Genomic DNA, 16,668 nt, shown 5'->3' on the forward strand with positions numbered 1-16,668 from the left:
GGTAGATGTGTCAAAACACTAGATACTGTATCTGTTGTGTCTACTCTAAATGAGAACTTCCAGCATGGTGAAATACAGGGCTGAACTCTCCTGCAGGGCTCAGGATGACACACTCCGCAGAAATTGTTAAGCAGACTTTCAGTGCCAAAAATAAAATTTGCCCTCAAACTGAGATTTCTGTAACCCATGTATAAAATCTAGGCCCGGGGTTCCTGCTGCTGTTTTTATTTATTTGTATGTGTGTATGTATGTGGGTGGGGTTTTTTTAGTAGTGTTTAAGCGCTTACTATGTTCCAGGCGCTGTTCTGAGTACTGGGGTAGATACAGGGTAATCATATTGGACACAGACCGTGTCCCTCATGGGGCTCACAGTCTTAATTCCCATTTTACAAACAAGTTAACTGAGGCTCAGAGAAGTGAAGCGACGTTCCCAAGGTCACACAGCAGACGGGGGCGGAGCCGGGATTAGAACCTTCTAGACTGTGAGCCCGTTGTTGTGGGTAGGGGTTGTCTCTATTTGTCGCCGAACTGTACTTTCCAAGCACTTAGTAAAGTGCTCTGCACACATTAAGCGCTCAGTAAATACGATTGAATGAATGAATGAATGAACCTAGTTCCTTCTGACTCCCAGGCCCATGTTCTGTCCACTCGTCCATGCTGCTTCCCCTCTGTTTCTTCCCCTCCTGGTTCCCAGGGCAGCCCTACCCACCTCCTCGCCCTCCTCCTCACGGACCACTCAAGCCCGGAGTTTCCACCACTTGTTCTTCCTCCACTGCTGATGTCTAGAGCCACACGGCCGCCAGACGTGCCTTCGCAGGGCACGTGCTTTCAGCGTTACTAGGGATGGCACTCACAAAACAAATGGACCTGAGGTGCATGCGATATCACGTGCATTATGCCGGCGTACAGCTTGACATAATGATGCCATATAGATAGGTGATGGCCTAGAGCTATTTTTGTGGAAGATGCTTGAGTCCATCTGAACCTAGAACTCATGTCTGGTTCTGCCAGATGCCCTAAAGGACATTTTGTACAGCGCTTTACGCCACAGTAAGCACTCAGTAATCACCACTGATTGAGGCAACGTGTAGCCTTCCCAGGTCGCCCTGGACGCGGCAGCGTTTTTCTCGGGGCCAGAAGAGGCAAAGATAGGGAGGCCCGGCCCCGGGTATGTGGATGGGCAGCAGCGGGTGGAGAATAGGCCAGTAGAGAGGTCAGAAAGCGCCCAAGGTCGAAAACGTAATATTTCAAATGAAATGTTGAATTTGACACCAGGTTGATTTGATATGCTAGGGTATGTAGGTGTGTACCATAGTACGCACATACCTCATACTTTATCTGGAAGGAAAGGGAGAACTGGGCAAGGGGTCAGTGGTGAGGTTGATGAGATCGAGATACAGATCGAGAGGGGTGAATCAAACAGGAGGTAGCCCCATTCCATGTCACAGCAAGGGAAGCTGTGCTCCAGGTAGAAAGGTGATCTGGAAACTTTTAAATGTTATAGCCCTTTTTCTTAAACCATGGAAAAGCAAGTTTTAGTATCCTAGGAAAAATACACAAAATATTTTTGATAATTAACTTTGGCAAATTTTAGTGACACAAATATGCTTTAATATTTTCATTCGTGGTCACTCTTGCACCCTTAAGCTTGTCACCCTTATGTGCATTGTAGTTTCATTTACCAGGGCCATGCTTCTCTCGTCCCACAACTTGGAAGTCATCGATTTGTACATTCCGAGTGCTTAGTACAGTGCTCTGCACATAGTAAGCGCTCAATAAATACTATTGAATGAATCTCTGGATTCTGCGCTCCCGAGATCCTTTCCCTTCCTCTTCTGGCCAACTGTGTTCCCGGTTTGGTTTATTTACTTATTTATTTTTTGGTGGCCATCCAGATGAAAGTTTAGCAACGCAGCTTGAAATAGACAGTGGTTTGCCACTTCTGTATATTAAACTCCCTCATTTTGTGAGACAAGGATCATCTTGCTCAAAACCTAGAAGGAGAAGCCATAGGAACCCTTGACCAAGCCAGGCATTCAGTAGAAATAACGGGGATGTGAAGTTTGGCAGAGTTCCCAAGAAAACTCTTCCTAACTTCTCTAAAGAGTTATAAAACTCTTATTATATATGTTTACAAATTATATTTTAACCAAAGATACAATTGAAAGTCAAGAAATAAATTTAAAGCCACCAATTAAGATTGGCAAATCCCAAAATAGATCTCCTATTCCCTCTTCTCTAGTTTACCTTCATTACCACGTGAAACCTGCATCTAAGGACTGGAAAAAGACTAATATTGTACCAAAGCCAAGAAAGGAAAGAGGAAATTTTCTCTCTGCCTCTTCTCAGCCCCCAGTTCCCACTCACGTCCTCCAAAAAAAAAAAAAGGCAGGGCTGGGGTGAGGAGAGAACTCTGGAAGCATAGTTCCCATCTAAGCAACCCAGAAGCAGCGTGACTCAGTGGAAAGAGTCCGGGCTTGGGAGTCAGAGTTTGGGCTTGGGCTTGTCCTGCTGAAAGTAGGCAAGGGAACTGCAAGAGTGAAAGGAGAAACTACATTTCCCAGGAAGCAAAGGGGCCTATTCAGCACTTAGAACAGTGCCTGGCACATAGTAAGCGCTTAACAAATACCATTATTATTATTACCTTTAGCAACAATAATAATGTTGGTTTTTGTTAAGCGCTTACTATGTGCAGAGCACTGTTCTAAGCGCTGGGGTAGATATAGGGTAATCAGGTTGTCCCATGTGAGGCTCACAGTCTTTATCCCCATTTTACAGATGAGGTAGCTGAGGCCCAGAGAAGTGACTTGCCCACAGTCCCCCGGCTGACAAGTGGCAGAGCCGGGATTCGAACCCATGACCTCTGACCCAAGCCCGGGCTCTTTCCACTGAGCCACGCTGCAGTAGGCTGCAAGGATGGCCTTTCAAGGGCTCTTCAGCCTATACTTGGACTGGGTTTTTGTCCTTTGATTCATTTTCCACTTGGAGCCTTTAAATCAATTCCAGTTCATGTATTTCCATTATTTCCGTCCTTTTCTAATACTACTACTGATAACTGTGACATTTACTAAGGACTTATTATATGCCAAGCCCTCTGATGGGGCTCACACTCTAAGGGAGAGGAAGATAAACAATTAGCTTCCACTTTACAAATGAGGAAACTGAGACAGAGAGGAATTAAATGACTTCCCCAAGGTCACACAGGAGGCAAGGTACAGAACCTGTATGAAAACCCCTGACTCCTGGCTCTCTTTCCCCTAGGCCCCACTACTTTTCTTTCTCATGAATTTTGCGATCTGTTACATCTTAAATCTGTTTCTATTTTCATATATCGAGTCTGAGAACAGAGTAAATAATTGTAAATAATCCGGAAATACTGACCACTGTTCTCCCAAGCGCTTAGTGCCGTGCTCTGTATGTACACCGTGAGCATTCAGTAAATACCACTGATTGATGTGTATCTACCAACCTGAACTATGTGTGGGCATCTGAATCGGCTTAATGCTATTTTTAAAATTATATACATTTTAAGGGAATTTCCCTCCATCTGAAGGCCTCAGATGTCTGTCTGTGGTAAACAAGAGGAAGGGAACTACCACATATAAGATGAATTAGAGCATCACACTGGCACTTAGCCAGTCTGTGCCCCTTGGCCTGTAGTAATAGAATAGGGCTTCTATTGTAATAGTAATAGCATTTATTGAGCCCTCACGGGGGAAGGTTATTCGGTCACCTGCATTTTTTTTTTGGGGGGGGGGGCACATCCTCAGGGGCTGGTTGGAAGCACAGTACATCTGGCCCAACTCTGTCTGACCCCTCCTCCTAGTAATATTACTCGGACAGTATCCCACCCTGAAATCCTGAACCTTGGAAACTCCATTCAGAAACGTAGCATTGCATGATTCTACCTGGTTAGAAAGTAGTTTGAATGTTTTGAACAAGCCCATTCCCACTATTTCTAGACTCAGCTCCACTCATCTGTCAAGACCGTTATGACTCAACTCCCTCACTCCCCCGTCCCTCCACCAGTCTCATACCACTAACCCGCAGCCCTCGATCCCCTCCGCAGTACACTTCCTCCTCTCGTATGCACAAGCTGTGGACTGCAGCTGGCAGAAATCCAGACATCAGGCTGACATCTCAAAATCATCCTCACCTGCTCTAACTCTTCCCTGTTTTCCTCCCAGCGACATTATTTCTCCATCCTTAATTACTGCCATGCCCATTGCCCACACCAGCTATTTCAGGCATTTAACTCCTCCTAAAGCCCCTGCTTCTCCCCCTTCCCACCCTGAATCCCTTTCCCATAATGACCCGGCCACGCACTTTATTGATAAAATTGAATGCTTCAGGTGTGATCTCCCTAATATCTTTTCCGCTCCCCTCTAGTCCCTCCCTTCTCCTGCCCCTTCGTCGACTCCGTCTTTCATAGCAGTATCTCAAGAGAACTCCTGTTTCTGCTCAAAATCTACCCCCTCCACCTGAGCCTCTTACCCTACACTTTTTACCTTATCAAATTCATCCCTTCTCTTCTTCCCTCCCTGATTGCCATCTTCAACCATTCACTTTCCAATGGCTTTTTCCCCACAGCTTTAAAGCATGCAAATGAATCTCCCATCCTAAAAATAAAAACCTTCCCTTGACCTCACACCTCCCTCAAGTCACTGCCCCATCTCCTTCCTGCCATTCCTCTCCAAACTCCCTGAGTTGCGTACATCCACTCCTCCACTTCCTCCTCTCGAACTCTCTCCTAAACCCTCTGCAATCTGACACTCCCTGCAATCTGACTTCCACCCCTTCCACTCCATGGAAACTGCCCTCTCAAAAGTCATGGATGACCTTCTTTTTGCTCTATCCAGTGATCTCTACTCCATCCTAATCCTTCTCGACCTCTCAACTGCTTTCAACAATGCGGACCACCCCTTTCTCCTGGAAATATTTTCTTACCTTGGCTTCCCTGACATTGCCCTCTCCTGGTTCTCTAATCTCTCTAGCTGCTCCTTCTCAGTGCCTTTCATGGGCTCCTCCTCCGTCCCCCACCCTCTAACTATGGCAGTCCCTCAAGGCTCAGTTCTGGCTCCTTTTCTATTCTCTGTCTACTCCCACTCCTTTGGAGACTTTTTCATTCCCACAGCTTCAACTACCATCTCTAAACGGGAATCAGCTACCATCTATATACGGAAGATTCCCAAATCGACTTTTCCAGCCCTGACTTCTCTCCTCTGCGGTGTCACATTTCCTCCTGCCTCCAGGACGTTTCTACTTGGATGTCCCACCGACACCTCAAATCTAAAGTTTCAAAACAACTCCTCATCTTCCCACCCAAACCCCGTCCTCCCCCTGATTTTCCTATAGCTGTAGACAACAGTACTATCCTCCCTGTCTCAGAAGCCCATAACCTTGTCATTATCCTTGACTCATCTCTCTCATTCAACCCACAGATTCAATTCTGTCACTAAATCCTTTCGGTTCTACCTTCACAGCATCACTGAAATCTGCCCTTCTCTATCCAAACTGCAACTATGCTGACCTAAACAGCCTCCTCACTGACCTCCCTGTATCCTTTATCTGCTCACTCCATTCCTTATTTCACTCTGCTGCCTGGGTCGTTTTTCTTAAAAAAAAAAAAAAACATTCAATTCACTTCTCCCCACTCCTCAGAAACCTTCAGTGGTTGCCCATCCACCTCCACATCAAACAGAAACTTGTTACCAGTGGCTTTAAAACATTCCATCAACTTGCCTCCTCATATCTTACCTCACTGATTTCCTACTATAACTCAGCCCACTCGCTTTGATCCTCCATTGCCAAACTACTCACTTTATCTCTCTCTCTCGGCAATCTCGCCATTGACCCCTTGACCACATCCTCCCTCTGGCCTGGAACTCCCTGCTTCATATATGACAGACCACCACTCTTACCGCCTCCAAAGCCTTAGTAAAATTACATAATATTAATGATGGTATTTGTTAAGCACTTACTATGTGTCAAGCGCAGGGGTAGATATAAGGTTATCAGGTTGTCCCATGTGGAGCTCACAGTCTTTGTCCCCATTTTTGCAGATGAGGTAACTGAGGCACAGAGAAGTGAAGTGACTTGCCCAAGATCATACAGCTAAGTGGCAGAGCTGGGATTCACACCCACGATCTCTGACTCCCAAGCCCGGTCTCTTTCCACTGAGCCATGCTGCTTCTCAGCTCCTCCACGAGGCTCTCCCCAACCTAGCCCTCATTTCCCCTGCACCCTCTCCTTTCTGCATCTCCTATGCACCTGGATCGGTACCTTTTAGGTACTTAATAATCACCCCGCTCTCAGCGCTACAGCACTTATGTACATATTCATAATTTATTCAATGTCTGTCTCCCTCTCTGGACTGTACTTTCTTGGTGGGCGGGGAACATCTACCAACTCTGTTGTGCTTTTTCAAGAGTTTAATGCAATGCTCTGACCCCGGTAAGCACTAAATAAATGCCACTGATTGTTTGCTTAATAGTTCAAGAATTGTAAATAAGGCAAGATTAATAAAGACTTGGCTTGGGGGTCTGTTGGTGGGACTCGGCTGTTCACTGTTCATTCATTTCATCCATTCAGTAGTATTTATTGAGCGCTTACTATGTGCAGAGCACTGTACTAAGTGCTTGGAATGTACAAATCGACAACAGAGATAGTCCCTGCCCACTGACGGGCTTACAGTCTAATCAGGGGAGACAGACAAAAACAGACTGTGTTTCTTGGGCAGTTCAAAATCAATTTGAAAAATTTTAGTGAAGCCATTCCTTGTAGGCCGGGATCGTATTCGCCAAATCTATTGTATTATAGTCTCCCCAGCACTTAATGCAATTCTCCACACACGGTAAGTGCTTAGTGAATACCACTGATTGATATGTGGAAGTTGGCTATTGGCTTCACTGTTCTAGCCTTGGATACTTAGGATAGTGGGTGAAATTAAAATTCTTCTTTAAAACCCAGTGACTGGCTTTATTTCCTTTCCAGAAAATGGAGTTAGCCATTTCAAATAAGAAAACTAATAATAATGATAATAATTGTGGTATTTGGGTGCTTACTAAGTGCCAGGCGCTTTACTAAGCACTGTGGTAGATAGAAGATAATCGAGTGGGACGCAATCCCTTCCCTATAGAGTGCTCATATATGTAATCCCCCTTGTGTAACTGAGACACAGAGAAGTTAACTAATGTTGGTATTTGTAATGTTGGTATTTGTTAAGCGCTTACTATGTGCAGAGCACTGTTCTAAGTGCTGGGGTAGGTATAGGGTAATCAGGTTGTCCCACATGAGGCTCACAGTCTTAATCCCTGTTTTACAGATTAAGGGAACTGAGGCACAGAGAAGTTAAGTGACTTGCCCACAGTCACACAGTTGACACGTGGTTGCCCACAGTCACACAGTTGACATGTGGCGGAGCCGGAATTCAAACCCATGACCGCCGACTCCCAAGCCCAGGCTCTTTCCACTGAGCCACTCGAGTGATTTGTCCAAGGTCACACAGCAGATAGGTGGTGGAGCTGGGTTTAGAACCCAGGCCCGTCCTCTTTCCACCAGGCCACACTGCTTCTCTAACACTTTTTTTTTTAATGTGATGTGAAGTTGCAATCTGAATTTCCTAAATGTTCCTTCTGTCTAGAATGTCAAATAACTATTTTACGAGAGCTAAAATCTGAATTTCATTCAGTCATATTTATTGAGCACTTACTGTATGCGGAGCACTGTACTAAGCTCTTGGAAAGTACAATTTGGCAACAGATAGAGACTTCTAGGTCAGTTGTATGGAGTTCTACTGATACATGTAGTTCTGTGTTCAAATTAGTAGATAGCGTTTGGCCATAGTTTCGCTTAAACTTAAACTGCTCAGTTCCTTGGAAATCTCTTTCAGAGCCTGCACCCCAAAATTAGATGTAGACTCTAGTGAATGTACATTTTGCTTAAAGAGGGGGTAGAAATGTTGGAACCAGAAGAAATAGATATCTCCCAGAATTTTAAGATGAATTGTTTTTTCTTCTTTTTTTTTTCTTATTTTGCTTAACGATTTATTTTTCCTACTTGAAACGTAAGTGTTCGAACAAATGAGAAAGTGCAGCTGTCAAAAGATTAACCAGCTGAGAACTATTGTCAGCATTAATTTTCCTCTAATAAATGACTCTCTGAAGCTATTTAGCAATCCGTGATCTAGATACCAAGCTATTGACCTATGATGGGGAGTACTAGATTTTGTTTGTAAGCTTTTGACTTCAATTGTCTATTTAATTTGCTGCAGATCAGATCACAGGATTAGTAGTAAAAGTTATGTGGTTTAAATAAAAATAGCTCTGGAAACCGGACAAGATAACTGAAAAACATTAATGTCAGGATCTCTGCCGTCATGTGCAAAGTAAATTGGAAGCTGACAGGGTGACAATCATGAAACTCATAATGCGATCATGGTGTTTGACTCACATAGATACATTTATTAAAGGCTCAGTCTCGTAGAGGGACAGCTCTACACATACAGTTCCAAAGTGTTTGAAAGGGTGATGAATAGCAGAATATTTTTCACCTGCCTTTCAGATCTTCCTGGAGTGACACACTCAATTTTCCAAGATCGCTTTTCTACCATTGCGTTGGCTTATTTCAGCCCTAATACTTCACTAGTTAAAAATAGTATGAACCCTAATGGTAGGGCTGTTTGACTTTGCAATGGCAAAATAGTTCACAATTTGAATGAAATATGGACACTCTCGCTAGGGCTTTTCATGTATTAAAACAGTGGCTCTTGTTGAATACATTAAATTCAAAAGTAGGCCATTACTTGCAGCTGTCTATTCTAATGGGTCCAGGTTTGATGCATGGTGCAGACAATTATGGTGTCTTCATTCCTAGCTGTATTGTAAAAAAGAGTTGTAAAGAGAGGGTGTAAATAGCTCTTCCACTTGCTGTTCTCATCTAAAATAACGGAATCTGTGTTGAAAATCGTAACTTGATATGTTTAGTATTAAGATAAATGCTTATTCCTCCTTTCCCCTTGAAGACTAGAACTAGTTCTTTTGATCCTGTTTTCACTTGTTGTTGTTTCCCAAAGCCTAATTTCATTTAAGCCCAGTCTGATTTCTTCATATCCCGAGTCCATGCTAAATGTGTGTGGTGTATTGTTCTATGGGGCCAGTTCTGTTAGGCAGAGAGGAATTGTACCGATGCAGTAAATCCGTAAAAATAAGCCAAAGCCCCACTTTATCTTTTAATTTGCCTTCCTCCATCAAATCTTTTAAAAGTTCCAAGAAGTCACAAGCATAGAGATTTGATTTTAATTCCCCCCCCCCCCCCCCCCCCCCCGCCGTGTGTCCTACATAGTACTGATGATCAGTGAAAAGAACGGGAAGATTATCGTGTTTGGATAATAGTACTGAATAAGCAAGAGCTGACAGCATCTTGCTAGTTAAAATTTACAGTTAACTTGATTTTTAGAATTGATTTTTTTTTTTTTACAGAAAAAATTGTAAAATTTTCAGCCTGGTCTATAAAGGAAATATTTGTAATTCTTCCAAAATGTATTATTCAGATGTTTATATTGTGGTTCTGTCTCCAGATGCTGGTAGTAAATATGCGTCACAGGAGTGGGGTGAATGCTCAGAGATGGAATCAATCTGTAGATGCGCAAATTTCATTTTATTTCGATTTTATAATCACACCCAAAAAATTGACTGCCAAGCACAGAGATTAAATTAAACACTGAGTTCTATGCTCTGCATTCAGATGAAGAGATCTTCTGTTCTGATTAGATCTTTCGAATGTTGTATGCTAAAAGAGCCTGTAGGTATTTGAGATCTGTTCTGAGTGAGCACAGCCTATGATATGATTTTGGCTTACAAAAGGATTTTTGCTTTCCCTGAGCTGATGACAAGGTCAGGAAACAAATACGGTCATCACAGTTACCGTCATTGTCCCCCAAATTCCCAGTTGCCTTATAGTGTGGCCATGGAGAATCTGATGGACATCCCTGGTCATCGTGGCCCCATTTCAGTCAATCAGTAGTATTTACTGAGCACTTATTGTGTGCAAAACACTGTAGTAAGCACCGGGGAGAGTATAAGACAATAGAGTTGGCAGACACAATCCTTACCCTCAAGGAGCTTACAGTTTTAGAGGAATGCTTTATATTAACTTCATGCAGACTGAGAATCCAAACACAATCCAGACTTCCAGTATTTTCATCAGGCCTTCGGTTTGCTTTGCGAGCTAGTTTAAAACCATTTTGGCGTGTTAGTGATCAGCTCTTTCTTTTCCTCCCCAATTTTTCTTTAGGTGTGGGAGCTGCTCGGGCCGGAAACCTTACGTTCATGGTTGGAGGAGCAGAGCAAGAATTCGCTGCTGCCAAAGAATTGTTGGGATGCATGGGATCTAATGTGGTGTTCTGTGGTGCCGTTGGAACTGGCCAGGTAATACCTGATGGTGAAGCTGGCTCTCCGATGTGAAATTTCCTCATTTTCCTTTCTCCTCTGGTGACATTTCTTATTCGCTTCTTTACCTCCCCGCTCATTTTTCTCCACCAACCTTCTTCTTAAGTATTCGTATACTAATCCATCCAAAGATAAATTAATCCTCCTTGTTATTTCCAGTGGAATCCATTAATGGTAGTTTCGAACAAAACTGGCATATATTTCCATATTTCAAGAAAAACAAAGGAAAAATGATGCCATTAGCCACCATCTTAATGCCTCATATCAATAGCCTCTGCAGATCTACTTTAAAGCTGTCTCCTTTTGGGTGGCTAGTGCTCTGTCTTTCAGTGGCTACTTTCATCTTTTTTTTTCCTTAATTGTGTGCTAGAACTCTAGGTGGAATAATTTTAGATTGAAGTAACGACCCCGTTCGAAGGCCTGGCAAATTAAGATGCTGGGCCAAAACATAATAAACGTAACTGTACACGTAACCATATTGTGATGGTCTTTTCCATTTGGGACAATGTTATAAATGGGAGATAGGATATCTGACCTTAATCCAGGAGCCAAATACCCAGACTGTATTATCAGTCAATTATAGATGGGTAATATAGCTATGTTCATGTACTTAGGATAAGTCAGTGAAGTTGGTCGCTGGCTTTCCTTCAGTGGAAGAGTATGGATCTGTCTACCCTCCCTGAGGGCTCCACTTGGTGATAGTTCTTTTAAAATGGCTCCCCAACGCCTCACCGCTTTCGAGGGCACTTCCTTACCCCTTGCCCAGCCTCCCAGCCCTAGTACCAAAAGAAAGAAAATCGAACAAATGTACCGCAAAGCCGAAATGGTGTAAATTTGGAAATATCAGTGCAGTTCATCTTCACTCAAGGACCGCGGAACTGCTGTGAATGTTCTTTCACATCTACCGAGTGAGAACCCCCATAAGGTAAATTGGCAATTAAGGACAGCCCGGACCAGTGGAATCAGTGACCGGATTTCAGATAAGCCAAGTGGGGCAAGATAATAATAATAATAATAATGTTGGTATTTGTTAAGCGCTTACTATGTGCAGAGCACTGTTCTAAGCGCTGGGGTAGACACAGGGGAATCCAGTTATCCCACGTGAGGCTCACGGTCTTAATCCCCATTTTACAGATGAGGCAATTGAGGCACCGAGAAGTTAAGTGACTTGCCCAAAGTCACACAGCTGACAAGTGGCGTAGCCGGGGTTCGAACCCATGACCTCTGACTCCAAAGCCCTGTGCTCTTTCCACTGAGCCACGCTGGTATCTACAATCCCAAATCATCACCACATCTTCTTCCTTCTCTTTAACTCTCCTCCTTCTGTTGCTTTGCTTTTGCTTCTCTTGAGGTCGCTCACCCAAGCTCTCCACCGGGGAAGTTTGATCTGCTGCACTGTGGGACTAACAACAAACACCTGTCTGAGCTACGGCGCGTAAATAAGTTTGCCCATTTATGCTCAGTAGTCTGGGAGAGAGTCGAGGGAGGAGACTCAAGTTTACTGCATGGAAGGAGGCAACGGGTAAACCATCTCCGATTTTTTTGACCGAGAAATCTCTATGGATCCACTACCAGAACGATCGCAGGTGGAGGTGGGGCGTTCTGGGGGAGATGTGTCCGTAGAATCGCTATAGGTCGGAGACGACTCAACAGCATAAGATGGGATAAAAAAGTCCCCTGGAATCTTTCCCTCTCCCAACTCTTTCCCGAGAGATTTCAGAGAGGGGAATAATAATAATGATAATAATGGTATTTATGTGCCAGGCGCTGTACTAAGCGCTGGGATGGATACAGGCAAATCGGGTTGGACACAGTCCCGGTCCCACGTGGGGCTCACAGTCTTAATCCCCATTTTACAGATGAGGTAACTGAGGCCCAGAGAAGTGAAGTCACTTGCCCAAGGTCACCCAGCAGATAAGTGCCAGAGCCGGGACTGGAACCTGTGATCTTCTGACTCCCAGGCCCGTGCTCTGTCCACTAGGCTACGCTACTTCAACTGATCCATGCTTTAGGTTTTTGGAGTTCCTCTGGCAAGGTGTTAGGGGAGACCAAACTGGGGTTGCCTGTCAGTGTTTGAAACTAGAAAGAGTAGGAGGTAAGGTAATATAAAATGAATAACATGTGACATGATACTTTATGAGGATAAGAAGGCAAACCTTGCGATTGTCTTGCCTAATTTTCTGTGTCTGGTTACTTTAAGCACTCTCTCTTCTTAGGTCGCCAAGGGACCGTTTGCTGCATTGCAGTAGTAATGTATTGGATACATTAAACGCATTGTCGTTTAGAGCATTGTGACAGGAAATCCTCAGGCCTAGAACCGGATTTCAGTTCTGGTCTCCTAACGTAGCCCCTCCCAAAATAAAGTCCTGGGTATTTGAATTTACTGTTCATTTTTGCATGTCCTTCAACTTTTCACTTAAAGTAAAAGAGGTTTGAAACAAAGTGCTGTATGAGTGGGAGTGGGAGCAGAGAACTGCACACACTTTCCCAGTTATTTCCCAGCCGACAGCACGGCCCCTGCCCCTTCTCTCTTCCTTCATGCCTAACGTGTCTTTGTCATCTTGGATAATCTCGAAACGTCAGAGACTCTGCGCTCTTGGTGCACTTTGAGTCCAAGTAAATAAGTTGTTGGAGTTTCTGCACTGCAGAGTACTACATTTGACAAACTTAACGCAGCCTACTGCCAGGCATTAAATGTCTCCCTAGCAACTTGAAAAAAAGTAATTCCCCCAGCCCAAACCCCTAACTTATTAACAGGGAGGATCTCAAGCCCTACAGAGAATCAAGCCCATTAGGGTTACTTTTGGAAGAAGCCATTTAAAGCCAGTGGAATTGGGAATGGCCACTGGAAGAATGCACTGGAAACAGGCTTATCAGATATTGAATTTATTTTCAGGCTGCAAAGATCTGCAATAACATGCTGTTAGCTATTGGAATGATTGGAACTGCCGAAGCCATGAATCTTGGAATAAGGTTTGTTGGATTTTATCGTGTGTGTGTATGTGTGCTTTTTCTTTGTAGTATTTTTATATGTTCTGCTTGAAAAATCCTGTGGCGAGAGAGACAGTTCAGTTTCTGCTGGAAAAACATTGCAAGTCTTTCAATATTAGAAGATAATAGACCTTATTTAACCAGCAGTAGGGCCCTTGAGAACTTGAATGGTCTTCTTTAGTGGTATATACAATGTCATTATTTTCATCTAAAATTACCTTATTTTTGAATAACCTTCATTTCTTCTGTAGTGAAATGTGGGAGACATTCACAATGAAATGTAAATGTGCTCAGGTGTTTGTCAGTGAGCATTTGTCGCATAGTGTCCTCAAGCATCCCCTTGCCACTGTTAGAGATGGGATTCTGGGCTGTTGATAATGGCATTGCTTGTGCTCAAGATGAACTAGGCTGAAACCCTAGAGCTAAAATCCATATATGTATCATCTTGTCATTCATGATGGTGGTTTGTCACACGTCAGTCAATCAGTGTATATCAGTGTATTTATTGAGTACTCACCGTGTGCAGAGCACTGTCTTAAGCACTTACTATTATGTGCCGTCGAGTCGTTTCCGATTCTTAGCGACTCCATGGATATACTTTCTCCAGAACGTCCTGTCCTCTGCCATAATCTGCAACCTTTCTAATGGTTCTTCCATTATCATTGTCATGGTCTCTATCGATCTAGCCGCCGGTCTGCATCTTCCACGTTTTCCCTGGACTTTTCCTAGCATTAGTGTCTTCTCCAGAGAATTAGTCCTCCTGACTGTGTCCAAAAATGTGCTAATCTTAATCGAGTCATTTGGCCTTCCAAAGACCACTTTGGTTTAATTTGCACCAAAATCCATTTGGTGTTTTTTTTTCAAGCCATCCATGGTATCGCAAAAGCCTTCTCCAACACCATATTTCAAAAGAATCGATGTATGATCGATTAAGCCCTTGGGAGAGTACAGTGCAGCAGAGTTGGTAGACACATTCCTTGCCTACAAGGAGTTTACAATTTAAAAGGGGAGACAGACATTAATATAATTAAATAAATTGTATATTCTAATAAGTGCTGTGGGCCTGAGGGTGGGATGAGTGTCAAGCGCGTAAAGAATACAGCTCTAAGTCATAGGTGACTTAGAAGGGAGAGGGAGAAGAGGAAAAGATTTTGTTGAGAAAAATTTACAGTATTTTCCTACTTCTCTGCGTAAACTAGTTTCAGAATTTTGTTCTTTGCCTGACCTCAGAGTGTTCATCTGAATGTTCGGTTTCTTAGTGTTAACATTTTAATTTTAACAACTATCTCCTTGATCATATGGTTTTTTTGCAACATGGAATTTTCCAGAGGACTTATCTATTAAATCTTGGAATACTTTAGGACTCCTCTCCTACACTTTAAAACGGATATTTTGTTTCAGAATTGCCTATTGAGCTATTGGCTCAGAAGTGATTTGCATTATCCCTTTAGGCTCACCACCTTATGCCACTCACCAGAACCTAGATATTGTAGATATTTATCAGACAACAACAACCTTGCATATCACAGTTTTTGATATGAGCAATAAAAGTAGCAAGAGCACTTGAGATATTTTAAAAAACAGGGTAATGGATTCACATTTCCTCTTAATTACCATATCAAGATGCTGTTGTTTTATTGAATTGCCCTTGTCTCAGATGTTAGACTATCTTGACCTATTAAGTTGTCATGTTGTAATTGAGATAAAAGAGGAATTTGCTTTGCATCAGTGCTAATTGGTTTATCAATATCCCGAACCATTTACATTTAAAAATTGAACGCCTGTAAGATGGGGCATATCTGCCTTAATAAAAACTGGTAGTATTGCATACAGCCATTGTCAAGACCAATTGTAATTCAGGGTGGAGAAATCTGCATCGTAGTCAGATTTAGGCTGAGGAAAGTTGCCATAATTGAAAAATATCTATTCCGTAACGTTTATTTTCATGTCTATGCGTAAGGCAGTTAAAGATGGAAATTTCCGGGGCCAAAATTGCATCCAAAATGAAAGGGTATTAGCAGCATAGCATAGTTGGTCACATTTTGATTTTAACGGGTTGTAGGTAAAGATGAGATTTACTATTTGAACGAGAAGAGCCCGACTGAAAGGCTAAGTTTAGTTAGGCTTTTAGGTGGGTGAATTTTCTCCCACACATCATTCCCTGATTTATTTCTATCCTTGCAAGTCTTGTTTTGGACATCCTTACATAGGGCAGAGACTATTGCCTCACGCACCGTGGCCTTGGTACAGTCCTTATTCCCTCCCTCACTACAACCCGTATTTTACCTGGTATCCTACTACCTCCAAACAATAGCAGGTTGGAAAAGGTAGCAAACGAACACCCAAATCCGTGGGTGAAAAAGACTGTCTCTTGTGAGCCGTCTTTGTGAAGCAAATTAAGCACTGCAGGTTTTATCAAACAGATATCTTATTTAAAGGAATAGACACTTCTACTTGCGCACAGTAAGCGATGGATTAATTGACTGACCCTCAGAATGCCTTGTTCAGTGCTCCACATGCAGTAGACACTGAAGAAATACTGTTGATGAAAATATTAACGCGAACCATATTCAGCTTTCTTCTGCTGGCTCTAATCTCTACTCTTTGCGGAACTTCCCGATTTCCCTAGAACATTCCTCTTAAACATACAGCGTTTCACGAACAGGATTTTAATGGTGGACTGAGTTGAAGACGGACTGTTTAAAGACCTTCACATTCTACTTTAGAAAATTAGAAGCTTTGCAGTGAAAGAGTTGAAAGTTGCCATACATACCATTTTCTGTTTACCATCAGCCCAGTTGCATTATGTTATAAACAATATCTAGAATATTAGGAATATTAAGGTACTGAAACTAGACTCAAAGAACAGGTATTGTAGATAAACAAGTGTCACGAACAAAACATACCGTATGGTAGGTCTTAACGTGATTTATTAAAAATAATCTATAACTTGCCTGTCCCCTAGATTGTATTAATGAGTTGCTGCCTGATAACGTAATTCACAAGTCCATTTTTCAAAATGTATGATCTTTTATCTTCCGTTCTTAAAACGGTTTTCAGTGGTTTAGAAGCACTAAAATACAAATGCCCCTACTATTGTCTCTTCTCCATGGTTTACAGACGTGTTTTAAAACGACAGAATTGTTCTCTAATAGAGTCTAGATAGCAGCCACGATTTATAGAGCTTAGCAAGGAGAAAAAGCAAAAAGAAAATTGGCATCAGCGAGCA

At 42.8% G+C, this 16,668-nt stretch overlaps 1 protein-coding gene across 1 annotated transcript in view; it reads left to right on the forward strand.

Moving 5' to 3' along the window:
• HIBADH (3-hydroxyisobutyrate dehydrogenase) overlaps positions 1 to 16,668 on the forward strand; it is a 130,550-nt gene that overhangs the window by 99,547 nt on the left and 14,335 nt on the right. The window contains exons 5-6 of the mRNA XM_007667351.3: positions 10,294 to 10,427; positions 13,345 to 13,421. Of these exons, the coding sequence (XP_007665541.2) occupies positions 10,294 to 10,427; positions 13,345 to 13,421 (211 nt within the window). The remainder of the gene's footprint in view (positions 1 to 10,293; positions 10,428 to 13,344; positions 13,422 to 16,668) is intronic.

This window comes from Ornithorhynchus anatinus, chromosome 8 (assembly GCF_004115215.2).
Source record: "Ornithorhynchus anatinus isolate Pmale09 chromosome 8, mOrnAna1.pri.v4, whole genome shotgun sequence".
Lineage (NCBI taxonomy): Eukaryota > Metazoa > Chordata > Mammalia > Monotremata > Ornithorhynchidae > Ornithorhynchus > Ornithorhynchus anatinus.